At 42.0% G+C, this 20,945-nt stretch overlaps 1 protein-coding gene across 1 annotated transcript in view; it reads right to left on the bottom strand.

Annotated features, from left to right (window-relative positions):
- The window catches only part of PPP2CB (protein phosphatase 2 catalytic subunit beta), a 28,168-nt gene extending 9,815 nt beyond the window's left edge, over positions 1 to 18,353 (bottom strand). The window contains 4 exon segments of the mRNA XM_017857197.1: positions 3,037 to 3,210; positions 5,001 to 5,210; positions 17,808 to 17,821; positions 17,824 to 18,353. Of these exon segments, the coding sequence (XP_017712686.1) occupies positions 3,037 to 3,210; positions 5,001 to 5,210; positions 17,808 to 17,821; positions 17,824 to 17,911 (486 nt within the window). The 5' untranslated portion in view covers positions 17,912 to 18,353.
- Between the last annotated feature and the right edge of the window lie 2,592 nt (positions 18,354 to 20,945).

Consider the following 20,945-nt stretch of genomic DNA (forward strand, 5'->3'; position numbering starts at 1 on the left):
TCCCTCCCACCCTTCCTCCCTTCCTTTTCTCTGGCCAATGGTATACCCATCCTTGGGACCTACCATTAAATTTCTTTTTTTTTTTTATCCCCTTCCTCCTTCCCTCCTTTCTTTTCTTTCTGTAGAGATGGAGTCTTGCTGTGTTGCTGAGGATGGAGTGCGGTGGCTATTCACAGGCACGATCACTATGCAATGCAGCCATGAACTCCTGGGCCCAAGCAATCCTCCCGCCTCAACCTCCTGAGAAGCTGCGATTACAGGTGCATGCCACTGTACCCAGTTGTCATTACAGCTTCTGTTGGTTATCGCTGATATACACAATTTTTTGTTTCTCTTACAGCAAATACTCTGATTCTTGTTACTGGTTACAATAAATTTTCAGTTCTTTCATATTTTCTAAGTACATGATCAAGTCATCTACAAAAATATTTTTGTTTTTTCTTCTCAATGTTTACACCTTCTAATTCTTTTTATTGCTTAGTGCATTGGCCAGGACTTCTAAAACAAAATGGAATAATACAAATGTTTGTTTTGTTTTTTGTAAACTACCTAGTTTCAAGTCCATGCTCTAGGTATTCTGAATCAAAGAGAATAATATAAGTTTTAACAAGCATTTTCTGATTTTGATTTGTTTTTTTTGAGACAGAGTTTTGCTCTTGTTGCCCAGTGCAATGGCGTGATCTTGGCTCACCGCAACCTCCGCCTTCCGGGTTCAAGTGATTCTCCTGCCTGACCCTCCCGAGTAGCTGGGTTTACAGGCATGTGCCACCATGCCTGGCTAACTTTGTATTTTTAGTAGAGACGGAGTTTCTCCATGTTGGTCAGGCTGGTCTTGAACTCCCGATCTCAGGTGATCCATCCGCCCTGGCGTCCCAAAGTGCTGGGATTACAGGCGTGAGCTACCTCGCCTGGCCTGATGAGAAGATTTCTAATGTTTAGCTGATAGTATAACCAGCATTTGTTTATCCACTTAATATTATTATTTTATAAAATAACTGAGTTTTGAATCATAAATACAGGAATTTTTTTTCCAAATGATTTTGGTTTATTTTTCTGTGCATGCCACGTCTGGTTTGGCATTGAGGTTATACTAGGCTTATGGTGTCAGTTTTGAACTCTCCGTCTTTTCCCAAGTTCTAGAACACAGAAATTATATGTTCCTTAAAGGTTTGGTAGAATTAGCCTATAAAACTATTTATACCTGGCTGCTATTGGTAGTTTACTTATATTGGATGAACTTCTGCAAGCCAAGTTTAATAATTGGTATTTTAATACAGTAAGCTTCATTCAACTTTTTAAATTTAGTGCACTAAAGCTGCACCTGTTCTTGTGATACACAAGCTCCTGCACAGTTATAATTATGCCTTATTTCGTTCCTAGTGTATTATGTGCCTTCCCTCTTTTCTTCTAGATCGGTATTGTCCACTATTATTTCTTTTCTAGTAACGTTTCAGAAAGAGAGGAAGGAAGGAGGAAGGAAAAAATATATAAAAGCTCTACTAACACACCCATTTAAAAAACCAGATACTTCATTAAAACTGATAGACTGTCTTTTAAAAATCATTCTGTCCAGCAATTTTATTGAGGACTATGTGCTTCAAAACAATTAAAAACAACTTTAATTAAAATTTAACATCTTTTAAATTCACATTTTAAAAGTCCAGGCAAAGTATTGTCCTTTCAAATTAATCATGGCAGTGTCCAAAATCACAGCTGAGAAAAACAGACTGTCAGGATTACACAGAGAAAGTTATAACCAAATTATATTCCCACAAGCAGTCTAAGAGAGAATTCATCACATTCTTGACAACTCTGGGTTTTTATAATTTAAGAATTATGGAGTTTTACTATGTTTTATATTTATATTTATTTTTTGAGATGGAGTCTCACTTTGTCACCCAAGCTGGAATGCCGTGATACGATCTCGGTTCACTGCCACCTCTGTCTCTCTCAGGTTCAAGTGATTCTCCTGCCTCAGCCTATCAAGTAGCTGGGATTACAGGCATGCACTGCCATCCCTGGCTAATTTTTGTATTTTTAGTAGAGATGGGTTTCACCATTTGGCCAGAATGGTCTTGAACTCCCGACCTCAGGTGATCTACCCACCTCGGCCTCCCAAAGTGCCAGGATTACAGGTATGAGCCACCTTGCCCAGCCTTTGTTTTATATTTAAATTTAAATCAGTTCATGCTTACAGTGATTATCTCTAGAAATGACAATAGGAAATTTGCATAATTTCTTCTTATACTTTTGAATGTTTCATGATCTGTCTGCACTGCAGAAATAGCATTTGTTTCTATTTTCTTTTTTTGTTCTTTGAGATGGAGTTTTGCTGCTGCCCAGGCTGAAGCATAGTGCTGTGATCACGGCTCACTGCAGCCTTAACTTTCTGGGCTCAAGAGATCCTCTCACCTCTAGCTTCCTGAGTAGCTAGAACCACATGCATGCGCCACTATGCCTAGCTAATTTTTAAATTTTTTTGTAGAGACAGGGTCTCACTACATTGCCCAGGCTGGTCTTGAACCCCTGAACTCAAGCGATCCTCTTGCCTTGGCATCCCAAAGTACTAGCCACTGTGCCCAGCCAAGCATTCACTTCTCAGGGAAGAAGGTGTAATACACAATATAACATTTGGAATTACCATGAAAATAGAAATGAAAAGTTATTCATGGTAACCAGCAAAAACTGTGTGTATATGCAGAGATAGTTTTAAATATCATCTTGCTTTACTAGTACTATACATCAGTGTCTTAAGCATTTATTTATAATGTTTATCGATATCTTAAAAAAAGCACAGCATATTCTTTGGTCGAAAGATATACATACGTATCTGAGAACAGGAAAATTTGCTGGTCCAAATGTACGTGAAACTTATCCACTTCCCTGCTTTGAAATTTTAAGTATAAGGGAAGGAGGAAAAAGCCAAGGAGATGCAGAAACACAGGTCATATGAATCTAGACCCTAGCTTACCAATAGTCAATCTTTGCCTTCATTTACCTCCTCTCCTCCCAAGATGTGAGCACACACATACATACCTGTCCATCTACTAAAGCTGTAAGTGGAAGATAATCAAAGAGATCTGTAAAATATTTCCAAACGTTGGCATTCCCATACTTTCGCAGACATTCATCATAAAAGCCATATACTTGGGTAATTTGTCGGCTTTCGTGATTTCCTCTCAATATTGTAATGCGTTCTGGATAACGCACCTGGAAGAAAAGGAGTAAAACCCATAGTAAAATCCCATTTTTACTAGTGTCACGTGAAGTACATTAGTCTCCGACCCATTGTTAAACACGGCGCTTTTGGCCACCAGCATATTAAATATTAATTTCATTTTCAAAATAAAAAACTTGCTTATTCATAACCAGGTATTACTGGTTAACATTTGACATGTTTATTATAATCATCCTTTTTCATCATGTTTTGACCACCCTCATCAGAACCTTTAACTAATACTTATATTACTATAATAAACTTGTATCTGATACTTTGTTTCTATTATCTTTTTCATCATCAAATTATTATTACTTTCCTAAATCTTTCTAGAACACTATGACTTCTTACTGTGAGTAGTGCAAATCACAGGTTTGAAGCTGAGACCAACTACTCTACAGATTAACTTCTTCCCTTTTCAATTTTTATTTCCCACAGGAAGATTGGATTTGCCAATAATAACACAAAAACAGGCCCTTGACAAAACTGGGCAAGAATTCAAATGTATTAATAGTTTCCTTTCTATTACAAAACAAAAACATAAGCGACTATTTAGTTAGCAATGTGTCTGATAAGAAATATGAAAAAGCATTGGATTCTGCAAATTAAGCAAAAAGCTGCAAGTATATACTTCAATTCATACATATTTTACTAAGCATCCGTTATGTGTCTAACATAAGTTTGGTGCTATAAAGCCAGATGCCAGGTCTACACAAGTACAGTCATGTGCTGGACAATGTTTTTGTTAACAACAGATTACATGTACGATGTTGGCTGGAGCAAGAGACTATACTACATAGCCTTCGTGTGCAGTAGGCTATACCACCTAGGTGTGTGTAAGTTCCAAAGATGACAAAATCACCTAATGGCACATTTCTCAGAATGTATGCCTGTAGTTAAGTGACCCATGACTATGTAATATATGGCTTCTGCTGTTGAGGGACTAACCTCAGTAAGGAAATATGTAAAGTAAGTAATACAAGGTAGTAAGCCACTTTTGCAGCATAAATAAGGGCTGGGAGAATAAGTTTCCTCATAGTAATTTAGAGTAGAAGGAATAAGGCTAAAATGGTTGAAGGTTACATGAAAGAAGTGAGACCTGAGCTGAGTCTTGGCAGAAAGGTAAGAAATCAGGGACAGAGTAACCTCATGGGGGAAATCAAATATGGAAATAAACAGAGTCCAGAGCACTGATGAAGAAGAAACTTTGATTTGAGCCAGAGTTTATGCTACCAACCGCCAGCAGGCAAAAATTCAGACTAGACTATAAAAGGCCAGGCAAGGAGTTTGAGTTTGTTTCTATACGCAACAGGCAATCAACAGGAAGTAACAATAAAAAATTGTTAAATAAAAGAGATTTCATCGGCCAGCATATGCCAGGTGGATTTGGGGGGGATCAGATCTTGGAGGCAGAAATATTAGTTACCAAGCTATTGCAACCATCGAATTGTGAAGTGATAAACTGTGTGGTAAAAATAGAAAGAGACAGGAACAACAGACTTTTCAAAGCAAGGATTTAAAAAGACTTGTTTATTGAGTCAATATGACGGGTAAGTGATAAAGTCAAATATGATTCCAAGACTTCAGCTATTCAAGAGAATGATACATTTACGAGGAATATATAGAAGTTATCCTTTTCACCTCTCCTTTAAAAAGATGTAAAACCAATTATTATTTTAAGGGGCTATAAACTGAAAGACCATTAAACAGATGATATGCAATACTGTCATTCTTGCTTTTGCCTAGTTTAAATCTTGAAAAAAATGAATTTCAATAATCATACCTTTAATGCTACAAGAAGAGTCACAGTCTCCACTGAATAATATCCTCTGTCTACATAGTCACCCATGAATAAGTAGTTTGTATCTGGTGATTTTCCACCAATTCTAAAGAGTTCCATAAGATCATGAAATTGACCATGCACATCTCCACAGACAGTAACAGGGCAACGAACCTCTTGCACATTTGATTCTTTTGTTAAAATTTCCTTTGCCTGTTAGAAAAGTGAAATCAACAATTACAAAGTTAAAAGTATCATTTCTTATCTATTAAAAGAAAATTTTGGGGAAAAAACACTTGAAACGTGCCTTATCAAAGCATATGTGAAAACCAAACCATGAGATAACACTTCACTAGAAAGGCTATAAAAAAAGACAGTTACTAGTGTTGCAAACATGTGGATAAACTGGAACCCTCATACACTGCTAGTGGAAATGCAAAATGGTGCAGCTGCTGCGGAAAACTGTATGGCAGTTCCTCCAAAGTTAAACCTAAAATTACCATATAATCCAGCAGTTCCACTCCTAGGTATATACTCAAGAGAAATGAAATCCAGTTATACATGTCCTTGGCAGCATTATTAATAAAAGCCAAAAAGTAGAAACCACCAGATACTGATCAACCAATGATGAATGGACGTAATATATTCATATAATGGAATAGTTATTCAACCATGAAGAAATGAAGTACTGATACATGCTACAACTTTGAAGACATTATGGTAAGTGCAAGAAGTCAGTCACAAATGATCACATAATGTATAATTCCATTTAAATGAAATGTCCAGAATAGGCAAATTTCCAAGGCAGAAAGTCTGTGTTTTAAAAAGAATAATCTTATTATTCACAAGTTTAAAAAGGTCAACAAGTCAAAATTATGCAAATTCTTGTGTAAACAAACATTCTTACACCAATTCATAGGCCAACCTTTAATTTCTTTATTCCAATTATTCTATATTTATAGAATTAAGTTAGAACATACCATTAGGTGGTCCTGAAGTACAGAATTTATGCTTAAACACTGGCAAATGAAATGTTCTGACTAAATCAAAGTTCACTATTGGCTCGTCTATCTGCCCTCTCTGCCTAATAGCAAAAGACCCCAGAATCAGGAAGAAAAATTTAAAAGCCTCTGAAGTAACAAAACAGACATCATAAAAATGATGTACCTCCCCAGTAACCCACCAAAAGAGTCTCTCAGGCCTTATTCTGGGCCTACTGTTATCTACAAAATTCCAACAAGCTATTTACCGAGTTTCCAGGTCCACAACAAAATTAGAAATAGAAAACCAAGAAAGGTAAGAGATGAGCACTGGGAATAATACAGAATGCAAACCAAGAAGAAGAAACAATCGGATGGCTAGCATAGCTAAAACACAGGGCAGGCCGGGCGCGGTGGCTCATGCCTGTAATCCCAGCACTTTGGGAGGCCGAGGGGGGAGGATAGCTTGAATCCGGGAGTTTGAGACCAGGCTGGGCAACACAGTGAGACCTCTGGTCTCTATAAAACCTTTAAAAAATAGCTAGGCATGGTAGTGTGTGCCTATAGTCCCAGCTACTTAGGAGGGTGGGGTGGGGTGGGGTGGGAAGACAGCTTGAGTTGGGGAGTTCAAGGCTCTAGTGAGCCATGGTCGCACCACTTTGCAGTTAACCCTGGGTGAGAGTGAGACAAAAGAAAAAAAAGGCAACAACACAGCACAATAAAAATCAAACACGGCTGGGTGCAGTGGCTCACGCCTGTAATCCCAGCACTTTGGGAGGCCGAGGTGGGTAGATCACAAGGTCAGGAGATCGAGACCAGCCTGGCCAACATGGTGAAACCCCATCTCTACTAAAAATACAAAAAATTAGCCGGGCATGGTGGCAGGCACCTGTAGTCCAGTCCCAGCTACTTGGGAGGCTGAGGCAGGAGAATGGCGTGAACCCAGGAGGCGGAGCTTGCAGTGAGTCGAGATTGTGCCACTGTACTCCAGCCTGGGCGACAGAGCGAAACTGTCACACACACAAACACATACACACACACACACACACAAGTCAAACAGGATGAAGTTTAAAGTAGAGTCCAGTAAGCAGATGACAGCTCAGACTGGTGGGAGAGAGCACAATTTTAGGGACAGATAATTCTCTGATAATCTGAAGAGTATTTAAAAACATGGATTTTGAGTTTCATTTTATATTCCTGCTACTCTGCATTTTTGTCAACAGACTTTAACACTGAGTTGAGGGATACTCAACCTGTAGCGATTTTCAACACACACAATAGTTTGTATACACACTGTAGGAATCATAAAGTTATTCTAGCCCCAGATTACTTTATGCCAAATACATGTACCCAGCTTAGACTCTTAATTTGAAGCAACTCTAAACAGCAGGGAAAATGGCAAGTTCTATTCCAACAGAAGTATTCTCTCCAGTGTTCTAAAACATTTCTAAGGTATGATTCTGACTGTACCTCCAACCTCCCTTAATTTTTGCAAAATGCTCATGCTTGGTTCTCCAGCTTTTCTTTTGATTCTAGGCTACCACGTATTCTTCTACGAATGCCTTTTCTGCTTATAGCCTGGTAGGATTCCCAAGAGTTATGGACAATACAGCCCATACTTTCTTCTCCTTGCCTGTAATTAATTAGAATGAGATTATATGCACTGAAGTCTTCCAGAAAACATGGGCTCTCTTTACAGTTTTAATCTAATTGTGTAATCTTAAGGCCTTTATACCCTTCAGTTTCTTTTCCTGAGATCACAAATTAAATAATTTTACCAGAAGCCAAGTTTATTCCACAAGACAGCTCCCAATACACCACAAGCATTCTGCACTCCACATGTTTTTTGCGTATGAAGAACATGGCCAAGGAGATTATATACAGAAACATAATGGTTGTCTGGGAGGTAGGAGGGCAGTGGATAGGGATAGTGGGTAGAGTGCATTTGCTTTTCTTCCTACCTTTCTGAGGTGCTTGCAAAAAAATTTTTTTGAGACAGGGTCTCACTCTGTTGCCCAGGCTGGAGTGCAGTGGTATGAACATGGCTCACTGCAGCCTCAAACTCCTGGCTCAACCAGTCCTCCCACCTGAGCCTCCCAAAGTGCTGAGATTACAGGTCTGAGCCACCGTGACTGGCCAATGTTCGAAATTTCAAAAAACAAATTCTATATTACTTTTTCAAACAGAAAAAACCTGGCTTCTTAAACTTCAAAACAAATTCCAGATGGTAGTAATTATAAAAACGACTACAGTGTTATATCCACACAGTGGAATTTTATTCAGCAATAAAAAGGAACAAAGTCCAGATACATGCTACAATATGGAGGCATCTTGGAAATATGCTAAAAGAAAGAAGCCAAACACACTAGACATAACCCTGGAAATGAAATTCAAATCAAAAGTACACAGAAGAACCGACTGTGGGAATGCTGACAATGCTGCTGTTGGAGAGACTCCAAATACGCAGCCAGGAACTTAGCAACATGCAGAAACTTAGTGACATAAAGAAGTGAAAATGCAAACTTACTGCATAAATGAGGAAAATGGTTTTGATGAGAGGATGAAGATATACCAGAAGAAGTGACGCTAGCAAAAATCTCTTTCTGTATTTGTCAGGAAAGATTACTTTTACTTTGGCTCCTAAATAACAGTTCCTAGGACTTTATAGGTATATTTAAGATTATCTCTTGTATCTTACTAAGCCCCCTTTTTTGTTTTTTTTTTTAAAAGACAGTGCGGTCTTAAATCTTTTTGACAAATACAGGTATTTCATAACACTGAAAGAACAAAGGGAAGGCCGGGCCGGCGTGGCTCAACACGCTGTAATCCGCAGCACTTTTGGAGGCAAAGTCAGAGGATCACTTGAGCCCAGGAGTTCAAGATTCACCCAGCCTTGGACAACATGAGGAGACGCCTGTCTCTACAAAAAAATGAAAAAAAAAAAAAAAAAAAAAACGCCAGTGTGGTAGTGTATTCCTGTAGTCTCAGCTATTCGGAGACTGAGGCGTGAAGATAGCTTTGAGTCCAGGAGTACAAGGCTGGCAGTGAGCCTATGCCACGTTTAGCTGTACCTCCCAGCCTAGGCGACAGGAAGTTCTGCCTTTAAAAAAGAAAAAAAAAAAAAAAGCAGGCTTCCCCGGACCTGCCACAGACAGAGTCAACCCAGTCTCTGGAATGGATCAAGGAACCTGAATTTGCTTATTTCTTTCCCCAAGTGATTTTATGTAGCACTTAAAGTTTAAGGAAAAAGATGGACAACCAGACTATATAAAAATGCTAAAACTTGCACAGTAAAAATTACACACATGTATCACATACAAAGTAGAAAATAATAAACATTTTTAAATGGCTAACTTTTAATTTCAAAGAATTTGTACAACCAAGAAAAGACAAAATACAATTTTTTTTTTTTTGAGACGGAGTCTTGCTGTCACCCAGGTTGGAGTGCAGTGGCGTGATCTCCATCTCTGCTCACTGCAACCTCTGCCTCCTGGGTTCAAGTGATTCTCCTGCCTCAGCCTCCTGAGTAGCTGGGATTACAGGCGCGTGCCACCATGCCCGGCTAATTTCTGTATTTTTAGTAGAGATGGGGTTTCACCAGGTTGGCCAGACTGGTCTCAAACCTCTGACCCCGTGATCCGCCCACCCTGGCCTCCTAAAGTGCTGAGATTACAGGCATGAGCCACCACGCCCATCTGACAAAATATAAAATTAAAACAAAAAAGAATATGCCAACTCAACTGGAAAAATTCCTCACATTGCACACAACCCTGATAAATCTAGCCTTGTTTTCTTCATGTATTTTGGTATTGCCATTTATTTGTATTGAGGTTCTCGTCCCTTAGAATTTGCTATGGAATAAAAGTCTGCGTAGTGAAGAATTAACCTCATCCGAGGAGAGGTCTGACCTTTGTCCCTGGAATTTCCTGCTTGGTAAAGAGTATCTCTCTGCCGGCGGGGCTCTGACCTGCGGACTGTTAACAATGTGACTTATGATGCAGGCTTTGGGTGACCCCATTATGTTTGGTCTCTGAAGGACTGGAGACTACAGATGTCAGCCCCTCTTGTACTCTGCCCTTATGAGTCTTTTCCCTTGGCTTACTTTAAATTGTATTCATTCCCTGTAATAAACCATAATCATGAGTATAACAGCTTTAAGTGAGTTCTGTGAGTCATTCCTGTGAATCACTGAACCTAAGAGTGGTTTGCGGAACCCACTGAACTTGCAATTGGTGCCAGAAGTGAGGCAGTTCTGGGGAGTGTTCCCTGTAATTTATAGGTCACTAAACTTTATTTTTTATTTGTCTGCTGTTCTGAAGGTACATCATGACTAAACTTTTGAAGATGGTGTCAGAGGTGAGAACAGTGTTAGGGACTGTGCCTTCTAACTCTTGCAAAATCCTTTTTTATTACAAAAGTAAACCACATTATAAATAATTTGCAAGGTTTTCTACGACCACCCTATTAAAAAAAAAGTGTTTTGAATTCAAGCCCATCACTGTCCCCATCTTCTGCTTTTTCTTGCCAGCAAGAATCACTGTCTGGTGTTCATTAATCGTGTTCCCTCTTCACAGCTGAATCTCTAGCACTTTGAACAGTCTGGTACATAGTGGTTCAACTAAAATCTGTTGAATGTACGGGATAAATACACAATGGCAGTATTCTGTCAACCAGTCCTCTCCTTTCTTCTTCACTGCCTACAGGAACAAGCGCCTCTTTTGCTAATCAAGCCGAGAATATACTGAACCAATTCTGAGTGCTCATCATCCAGGACATAAATATCCTGTGGAACTCTTTTAAAGGAAGATTAAACTTAATTATTTCCCTCTCTATAAAATGGGATTTTGAGCCGGGAGTGGTGGCTCACGCCTGCAATCCCAGCACTTTGGGAGGCCAAGGCGGGTGGGTCACGAGGTCAGGAGATCAAGACCATTCTGGCTCACACAGTGAAACCCTGTCTCTACCGAAAATACAAAAAATTAGCCGGGCGTGGTGGCGGGCACCTGTACTCCCAGCTACTCAGGAGGCTGGGGCAGGAGAATGGCGTGAACTTGGGAGGCGGAGCTTGCAGTGAGCCCAGACTGCTCTCCAGCCTGGGCGACAGAGAGAGAAAGACTCCGTCTCAAAAAACAAACAAAATAAAGGGATTTTGAGCAGAATTAAACTACAGCCTACACACTGTATCTTACACATCAAAAAAAATCCAATTATGCTAAAAAGTTAATTCAAATAAGCTTTTTTCTAAGATTGAATAGGTGAGAACACTTAAATTCACCACTGTATCCCAGTCTCAAAATAAAAACGATTGTCTTTGTATAAAATATTCACTTAATAGACTTCCAATGGAGTTTTGCACATTTTTGGTGTAACATGATGCTATTATAACGCAAGTCAGGAATCTCAGGTTGCACCTCAGGATTGTTTTAATTCATCTGATGGCAAAAGTATCTCGGTCAAAAAACAATTTACAAGGAATGATGATAAATATTTCTAAATTACAAAGGACACAACAGCAAACCAGTTCTAAGCTTGGGTACTTGAGCTCTCCCATTCTCCAGAAAGGAAATGGAATCTGTAATACACAGAACTCCTTCCCAGGGTTAATATGATTTTTTTTTTCTTTTTTTTTTTTTTGAGATGGAGTCTCCCTCTGTTGCCCAGGCTGGAATGCAGTGGCGCGATCTCGGTTCACTGTAAGCTCGGCCTCCCGGGTTCACGCCATCCTCCCGCCTCAGCCTCCCGAGTAGCTGGGACTACAGGCGCCCGCCACCATACCATGCCCGGCTAGTTATTTTTTTTTTTGTATTTTTAGTGGAGACGGGGTTTCACCGTGTTAGCCAGGATGGTCTGGATCTCCTGACCTCGTGATCCGCCCGCCTCGGCCTCCCAAAGTGCTGGAATTACAGGCGTGAACCACTGTGCCTAGCCGTTAATATGATTATTAATGAAATTTAGAGTTGAAAAGTAACATACAGGAACTATTAGATCACATTTGGTCATTAAGGAAGAAAAGATGTCCTCATGCAAGTTTCTTTAAACAATCTGGATTAGGTTTACATTTCATTACATTTACTTGAAGGAAATCAGTTCAAAACAATAAAAAATTTCTATAATACAGACTCAGATTTCTCAAACAGATTATGTCTGTAATTTTAATATCATTCTTCTAGAAAAAACTACATTCAGAAAACAATCTAGGAAAATAAATTAAGCATTAATTCCACCTTCAATTTCTGGCATTTTCGTTTCCTTTTACCAAGGAAGAGCTTCATTCACCAAGTCTTTTATAACATTTGTACTAAAGAAAAAAGACCATGGAGAAAAAATTTCTACAAGATCTTCAAATAAGAATAAAAGGCACACACAGCAATTAAAGGTAGGCAATGAAAAGAAATTTTACATTGTAAATATCTTCACTTTATCTATTTAGGTATACAATTTGACACGTCATATATAAAGTAGAGAAATGTAACAAAGTCCACTTTCCTGCCATTAGCAATAGTTCATGCTAGTCTGGTTTGGTTTAATTTCTTTACCGGTCCACTAAGAGGCTGGCTTAGCAAGGAAAACAATGATTTGTTCAGTCACTAGAATTGGGTCTTGACCCTCTATTTCACTGTAATCATGCCATTCTTCGTTATAATAAGAAAGGAGCTATTTTATCACTGCATTTCAGATTTTATCCATGGACCACCAAAGCTGGCACTAATTTTTGCTCAAGGGAAATTAAAAATGGAAGTACCAGTTAGGCATTTTGCCTGTCAAGACCACTATTTTATTTTTTAAGCTGTAATCAGTCACAGAAAGTAATCTAAAATGTTTTCTCAATTCACAAAAATCACTCATTTCTACCAGGATCTAATCTTCTTTAGGATGGTTTTGGGCATTAGGAACAAGCATACTATTTCATATTAGGAATGAGGTCATATCCTAAAGATATTTCTGCTTATTTCGAGGCTAACACCAGGACTCAGAAACGTTACATCAGTTCAATGTAAAATCTACATATTTATACTTCTACACAAGCCTCAACATTTTTCTCAATAGGTACTTTATAATCACCAGAATAAAGATCTGCCAGCACACAAACTGGCTGAACTCCCCGCCCCCCACCTAAAGAATCATCACGAACGTTCTTCAGTTATAAAATTTATCAGATCAAAGAGCTTAAAATTTTTACTCTTTCTGAGACAAGAGTTAAATATAGTTCTAGTCACAGAGTGTCCTGAGCAGTGCCAGCCTGGCTCTCTAGGCACACAATCTTCTAAAATAACTGCATACTGCTGATGCAGGAATGAATCACAGAAGCAATTTCTCTGCACCCACAAGAGGAGTCAAATTCACAATTAGCTTCAAAAGCTGGATTGCTAATTTAAGTTAGTGTTAAGAGCTAGTCTTCTCAGAAGACAGGCCTTACTATTTTATGCAAACAATTTTTCACCAGGCAGAAATTAACCTTGGAAGCCAGATACACCATATCATTCATACTCTTATTTTTTGTAGTCATTCACCCACTGGCACTAGGACAGATTTTATTTTTGCTACCACCTCGGAATAGGCCTTTACTAGTACTACTCTGGTCTTGATTTCAGTGGACTCCAGTCTTTTTTTTTTTTTTGGAGATGGAGTCTCTCGCTCTGTCGCCCAGGCTGGAGTGCAGTGGCGATCTCAGCTCACTGCAACTTCCACCTCCTGGGTTCAAGTGATTCTCCTGCCTCAGCCTCCCAAGTAGCTGGGACTACAGGCACATGCTGCCATGCCTGGCTAAGTTTTTTGTATTTTAGTAGAGATAGAGTTTTACCATGTTGCCCAGGCTGTTCTCAAACTCCTGAGCTCAGGCAATCCACCCACCTCAGCCTCCCAAAGTGCTAGGATCACAGGGGTGAGCCACCGTGCCCAGCCGACTCCTTCAGTTTTTAGGCAATCTGAATTAGAATAGAAATTTAAGGAAAAACCACCACATGATGTAACTTTCTATAGAATAGTATTTCCAATAGAATAAAAAAAACATGGTATTAAAAAAAACCCAAAAATGGAATCACAAGGAATTAAATAAAGATAATTTATATAATTAGGTTTGACTTTTATTTTTCTTATATATTCTTTCTACATGCCTGCTACTCTTGCCCTGGAAAGGAAGGGCAAGTATTAAGCAGACCAAGTCAGGAGTAAAGGTACTTCACACAACTGCTATTAATCCCAGTACTGTGTGGTTCACATAACAGGGAACACTCCTTTTCAGGGTTCTGTAGCCACTATATAAAAAAAATCTCCTTTGAAGTACATTTACCACAGAAAAGCCATATCGGCACATCTATTTATTTTTCATTTCTTACAAAAGAAAATGGGGTGACATTTAAGATTAAAACTTTCAGCCTTCCTTTATTTAACATTCACTGAGTGCTTACTTCTCATTAGGACTTTACATGGACAGTATTTTTTTTTTTTTGAGAAAACTGCACTCTGTCACCCAGACTGGAGTGCAGTGGTATGATCACTGCTCACTGTAATCTCTGCCTCCTAGGGATTCTTGTGTCTCAACCTCCCAAGTAGCTGGGAGTGCAACACTACGCCCAGCTAATTTTTGTTTGTTTTAGGAGAGGCAGGATTTTGCCATGTTGGCCAGGCTGGTCTCAAACTCCTGGCCTCAAGTTGATCTACCTGCATCAGCCTCCCAAAATGCTGGGATTACAGGCGTGACCCACTGTGCCCGGCCAATGGGTAATATCTTTGCACTCACAACCAACCCGGGAGGATTGGGACATATCATCTCTGTCATAAGGAATCAGAGGTGCGGAAAGACTGACGGCTAGCAAGCTGTGAAGCAGGACTGGAACTCAGATAGGATGAACGCTACACTTGTTATGTATCAACAAGGAGGATAGGGGTAGGGATATAAAACGGAACTAGAAACTAAGGTCAGAAAACGTATATATGTATATATACACATGCACACACAAACCACAAAACTAGGTCATAGCTGCCAGAAGAGGGCTGCAAAACTAAGCACGGCTCAAAAGAGTAGAGATAAGAGTATTATCACACTTCTCCATCCCACTGGCAACTCCATCAATGGGGGTAGAGAACAAAGATGAATGAATTTCACTAACAAATTCATGTTTTGTGGGTGAGTACAAATATTCAAAGAAAAAAAAATGGGCTGGGAGTGATGGCTCACTCCTGCAATCCCTGCACTTTGGGAGGCCAAGGTGGGAGGACTGCTTGAGCCTGGGAGTTCAAGGCCAGTCTGGGCAACATGGTGAGATCCCATACAAAAAAAATTACCCCGGTGTGGTGACACATGCCTGTGGTCCCAGCTACTTGAGAGGCTGAAGTGGGAGGGTCCCTTGGGCCCCAGAGGTCGAGGCTGCAGTGAGCGGTGACTGCCCCATTGCACTCCAGCCTGACTGATACACCAAGACTGCAAAAAAAAAAAAGCTAGTAAGATACAAGAGAGAATCTTAAATATACCTGTGAAGTCCTAGGAACTGTTAGTCTGATTTATTTAGGAGCCGAAGTAAAAATAATCTCTCTCGACAAATACAGAAAGCTTCCTCAAGTGATCGTTGACACTCCGGTGTGATTATTTCAAAGTACAGCAGTGGTACAATATTCTTCTCTAGGAGTTCACCTTAAAATTATTAGAAAGTCAATGGGGACTGTGCATGAGGCTCGTGCCTGTAATCCCAGCACTTTGGGAGGCTGAGGGATCACATGAGGTCAGGAGTTCTAGACCAGCCTGGCCAACATAGCAAAACCCCATCTCTACTAAAAATACAAAAATTAGCAGTGCATGGCGGTGTGTACCTGTAATCCCAGTTACCCGAGAAGCTGAGGCAGGAGGATCCCTTGAACCCAGGAGGTGGAGGTTGCAGTGAGCAGAGATGGCACTACTGCACTCCAGTCTGGGCTACAGAGTGAGACTCTGTCTCAAAACAAAAATAAAACAACAAAAAGAGTCAATGGAAAAAACTGATTCAACTAACACTTTGCCCATAACTTCAAGTCTGTATTCTGATGCTCATAGGTTAACTGACTCAGCTCATTTCAAACCTGTACATTTCACTTCGCATTAGAGCTTGAGAGAGATGTTTAAAGCATACATTTTAAGACTCACGAAATTACAGGTTATCACAATAAAAATGAACGTCGACTGAAGCCACAAGCAAGCAGTTTGTTTCAGAAAGAGAAAAATACCACCTGCTTGGCACTTCTATATACAAAAATAAATCCTCCTGTGTTAACACTTACTTACTACACAAAGGCCCCGGCCAACATTACACCCGTTAAAAATACTATTTTAACTTAACACCATCTATTAGTGCTCCTTTCCTAAGTAAATTTCATGATTTTAAGAGTGCCCTAAAATTAGACTAGCAAAATCTTTTCTTCATCCACTTCTGCGACATCATGACTTCCAAACATTATGGTTAAGAAAATTGTATACATTACATCTTAACATCGTTACTTCTTCATGGACTGCAAGTGAGAATTTTTAACATAAAAATACACGAAAATTATTTAGTCCACCTTGTAAAGGATGAATTTGGAAAACTCTAGACTTTAAAGATGGAGAGATCGAAATAATTCCAGGAGTTAAGAAAACAATGGATACAGAATTCAGAAAGTGAACATCACACACGATGTACAAGAACGAAATTGATCACCTGCATGTACTATTATTCTTTGGAAAAGAAAAAAACTTTATATATATTAAAAACAAAAATAACTTTCTGCAAAGTGTTATCGTGCATGAAAACACACATCCCACTTATTTCCAGCAAACACTGTTCCCAAACTTAAGACCAGCTCTCGTTTCTGAAAATCAACGCTTTACTTCCAAGAGCCACTCAACGCAAAGACCAGTCACCATCTGTTTCCACCAAAGTCAACCTCTATTTTAAAAATCACAGTTGGCCATCACGCCTACCTCTCCACAAACAAACGCTTGACACATTCAAGAGACAGTGATTTTTTTTTTTTTTTTTTTGAGACAAGGTCTCGCTCTGTCACCCAGGCTGGAGTGCAGTGACGCGATCTCGGCTCACTGCAGCCAGCCTCCACCTCTTGGGCTCAAGCGATCCTCCCACCTCAGCCTCCCGAATAGTTGAGATTACAGGCACCCGCCGTCACGCCCTGCTCATTTTTTTAAAAACTTTTTTTGTAGAGACGGGGGTCTCACTGGTCTCTAACCTCTGGGCTCCAGGCTGGTCTCTAACTCCTGGACTCAAGCAATCCTCCCGCTTCGGCCTCCCGAGTAGCTGTGACCAAAGGCGTGAGCCACCGCGCCCGGCTTGAGTTAGTGATTTCTGAGGTGCCCCGTTCACCTGACAAAAATTCTACATTTATTAACAAGTTCATTAATAGGCACGACATTCTGGTTAATTTTAGCTGCATTTTCAGAAACTGGTCTGAAATTGGTCCTTTTCGGATGCCGCTCTCGTTATTCCACTAGGGAAATGCCAGAGTGGCAGGAACTCCAGTGGAGCGCAGGCGACCCCGACCAACCTCCAGCTTGGCTCCGGGGGCTATGGTTCCCCGCCCGCCCGCACTCGAGCCTCCCACGACCGCGATCTGGGCCGCCGGCCGGGAGCGTGGGGCGTGTCCCACGCAGCGGGAGAGAGGCCGGGCGAGGGCAGCCCAACGCCCCGGGGCCGGGCCGGAACGGCTGGGCCGGCCGCCCGGGTGGACGCCGGAAGCGAACCCACAGCCCGCGGTCCCCGGTGGGCCGCGCCGGGCCAGGGGCCAGGGGACGGACAAGCGGGGACGGGCAGGAAGCTGCGGCCCGTCCCAGTTCCGCGCTCCCGCACTCGCCCCGCGGGCCACTCACCTTCTCGCACAGCGCCGCACTTGGTTCTCGTTCAGCTGCTTTACACTCGTTCAGCTGCCTCGGACCCACTGGTCCAGCTCCTTGGTGAACGCCTTTCGATCCATGGCGGCCCGATCCGATGCGATCCCGAGCCCGGCCCGGCCCCCCTCCCCCTCACCACCCCCCCCGGCCGGCCGGGCGCCGCTCCCCCTCTTCCCTCAGCCCGTCGGGCCAGATCCCACAGGGGGAGGACCGAGCCGGGGAGGGCGGCCGCGGTCCCCGCGCCCCGCCCAAACCCAGCAGGCGGCTCCGAGCGCGAGGCCTGGAGGAGACCCCCGCCCGCCCTTCCCCGCCCGACCGCGCGCCGCGGGAGTCGGTGAAGGACGCAGGGAGGTGCCGGAAGGGCGGCGCGGGCCCTCTGACTAGCTCTCGCCGGACGAAGGCCGCCAGCTAACCGCTTCAGGCCCGCCTCACGCCTGCTGGCCTCTCCCGGCTATCTTTCCCCTTCTCTCGCTCTTTCTCTTCCCTCCCTCCGGGTTTCCGTCATCGCTCGGGCATTTCCGCCGGGAAAAGGCGAGCAGGCGGCGCCGCCGGGACACGGCGCGCTAGGGGCAGAACAGCGCCCTCGCGTGGCTTGGCGGAGAAACGGTCCGAGGAGGCCAGGATCCCTCCTGTCCCAACCCTGCCCCAGACCAAGCTCTGCTGGTTGTCCCTTTAGATATCCTGATCTCTGGGAACTTTGTCCTCACTTTAGTTTCCTGCAGTGCTTTTTCAGCGCTCTGAACAGGGAATTGGAAAACTTGGGCTTCCCTTAACATTGTCTCCCCAGAGTCTAGCACTTAATAGTAGGCATTCAATAATGATGGAGTAAATTAATTATTTCCAGACTCGCCTGTAGTCCTAACATCTTGAATCTTCCCTTTCAACATTAGAAAAGTGAAATGATTGTTCTGTAGGATAATCTGTGGCCCTTCTAGCTCCAGCACTCTTGGCTGTGTTTTCTGCAATGTGTACTGAGTTGTAATGATTTGTTCATTCAACAAATATTTATTGAGTGAGACAGAGCAGCGACTCCTCTTAGGGGCCTTCTAGGCACTCCCCCCCACCCGCCCCAAGCCTGGAAATAAAGGAAAATCTTGAGTTCCCTGAAGGGACATTCCAGGCACCTAACTTCCTCAATAAGTCAATGAGCAACCTGATTGGCAAGAAGGTAATAATAGCTTAAGACAGTAGCCAAGGACGTTAGATTCACAAAATGTTTGCTTCCCTATCTAAACTGGAGACATATGTCCCTGAGTTGTTTTTCAGAAACCTGGACCTCACCAAATGGAAAATGGTGTCTACTATCATGGAGATCTCAAACTACCTATCTTTGTTCTAAATTTCTTCCTGAGGAGCCTGGAAGAATTCACAAAGCTTTGCCTCCTTAGCCAATTGCAAATCAGAAAATCTTTGAATCCACCTATGACCTATGGGTCCCTACTTCAGATATCCTGGCTTTTTAGATCAAACCCACGTATAGCCTCCATGTATTGATTTATGACTTTGCCTGTAACCTCTGCCTCCCTGCCTTTAAAAACCCTTACCTGTGCTGGGTGCAAGGGCTCATGCCTGTAATCCCAGCACTTTGGGAGGCCGAGGCGAGGAGTTCGAGACCAGCCTGCCAACATTGTGAAACCCCTTCTCTACTAAAAATACAAAAACTTCCTGGGCATGGTGGCGGGCGCCTGTAATCCCAGCTACTCAGGAGGCTGAGGCAGATGAATTACTTGAAATCAGGAGATGGAGGTTGCAGTGAGCTGAGATCTCACCATTGCACTCCAGCCTGGGTGACAAGAGCGAAACTCCGTTTCAATAAAAAAAAAAAAGCACACAAAAAACCTCTTACCTGTAAACCATCAGGGAGTTGGGGTCTTAAGCATGAGCTGCCTAATTCTTCTTGGTTGGTGTGATGCAATAAATGCTTCACTTTCACTGCAAACCCCAATGTCAGTGTTTGGCTTTGCTATGCTGATGGGAGGACCGAAATTCAGTTACGTAACATCAGCAACTGCTAGCTACCAGATACCTTGAATAGCAAGTGCTAAATGATCATCCTGTGTCTATTAAAGGTACATACTACTGCAGCTGAACCCAAGCGGAAGGTAACATCCTGTATCAGAAAGCAAGGGTTCTTGTGTTTGCTAACCCCCTATGCATAACCCCCTAGCTATGTCCTTGGGAATTCATCAAACCTCCTTAAGCCTCAAATTCTTCATCTGATAAAATCAATAAAAGGCCTACCTTTGTGAAGATTAAGTTTTAAAAGTGCCTGTCCAATAGTACCATATGGGAGTGATATGTTAGTTACCTTATCCCTCCTAGGGAACAATTACAGAAAGCTTTAGAAAGGCGGTATTTGAACTGAATTTTCAACTTTCTCCCAAGGCAAAACCTTGAAGTTGCCTGGAGAAGAGGAAAGAAGGTCTAAGGAATTTTTTTGTGTGTGTGCCAGAAGACAAATCAGTGAAAGACCGTTCATTGTCTGTTTGGAAAGCTATAAATTCTCCTAGCAACAGAAATAGATCATATTGTTGGAAATAAGGCTGGAAGAGCTCCTGCTCTCAACAACTTGTAAATAGTAGCAAACCAGTTGAACAAAACACAAAAGGTGATGAAACAATACTGGTGAGATATCATTGCAATAGATATTACATTCTCTGAGGAGGTTAGGCTATAAGGCTTTAAAGGAGGCTGGGCCAGGTGCAGTGGTTCACACCTGTAATCCCAGCCCTTGGGAGGCTGAGGTGGGAGGATCACTTAAGCCAGGAGTTCGAGACCAGCCTGGGCAATATGGCGAAACCCTATCTCTACAAAAAATTAGCCGGGCAAGGCCAGGCGTGGTGGCTCATGTCTGTAATCCCAGCACTTTGGGAGGCTGAAGTGGGCGGACCACGAGGTCAGGAGATCAAGACCATCCTGGTTAACATGGTGAAACCCCGTCTCTACTAAAAATACAAAAAATTAGCCGGGCATGGTGGCGGGCGCCTGCAGTCCCAGCTACTTGGGAAGCTGAGGCAGGAGAATGGTGTGAACCCGGGAGGTGGAGGTTGCAGTGAGCCGAGATCACGCCACTGCACTCCAGCCTGGGCGACAGAGGGAGACTCCGTCTCAAAAAAA

Source organism: Rhinopithecus bieti, unplaced genomic scaffold (assembly GCF_001698545.2).
Source record: "Rhinopithecus bieti isolate Rb0 unplaced genomic scaffold, ASM169854v2 scaffold_2077, whole genome shotgun sequence".
Lineage (NCBI taxonomy): Eukaryota > Metazoa > Chordata > Mammalia > Primates > Cercopithecidae > Rhinopithecus > Rhinopithecus bieti.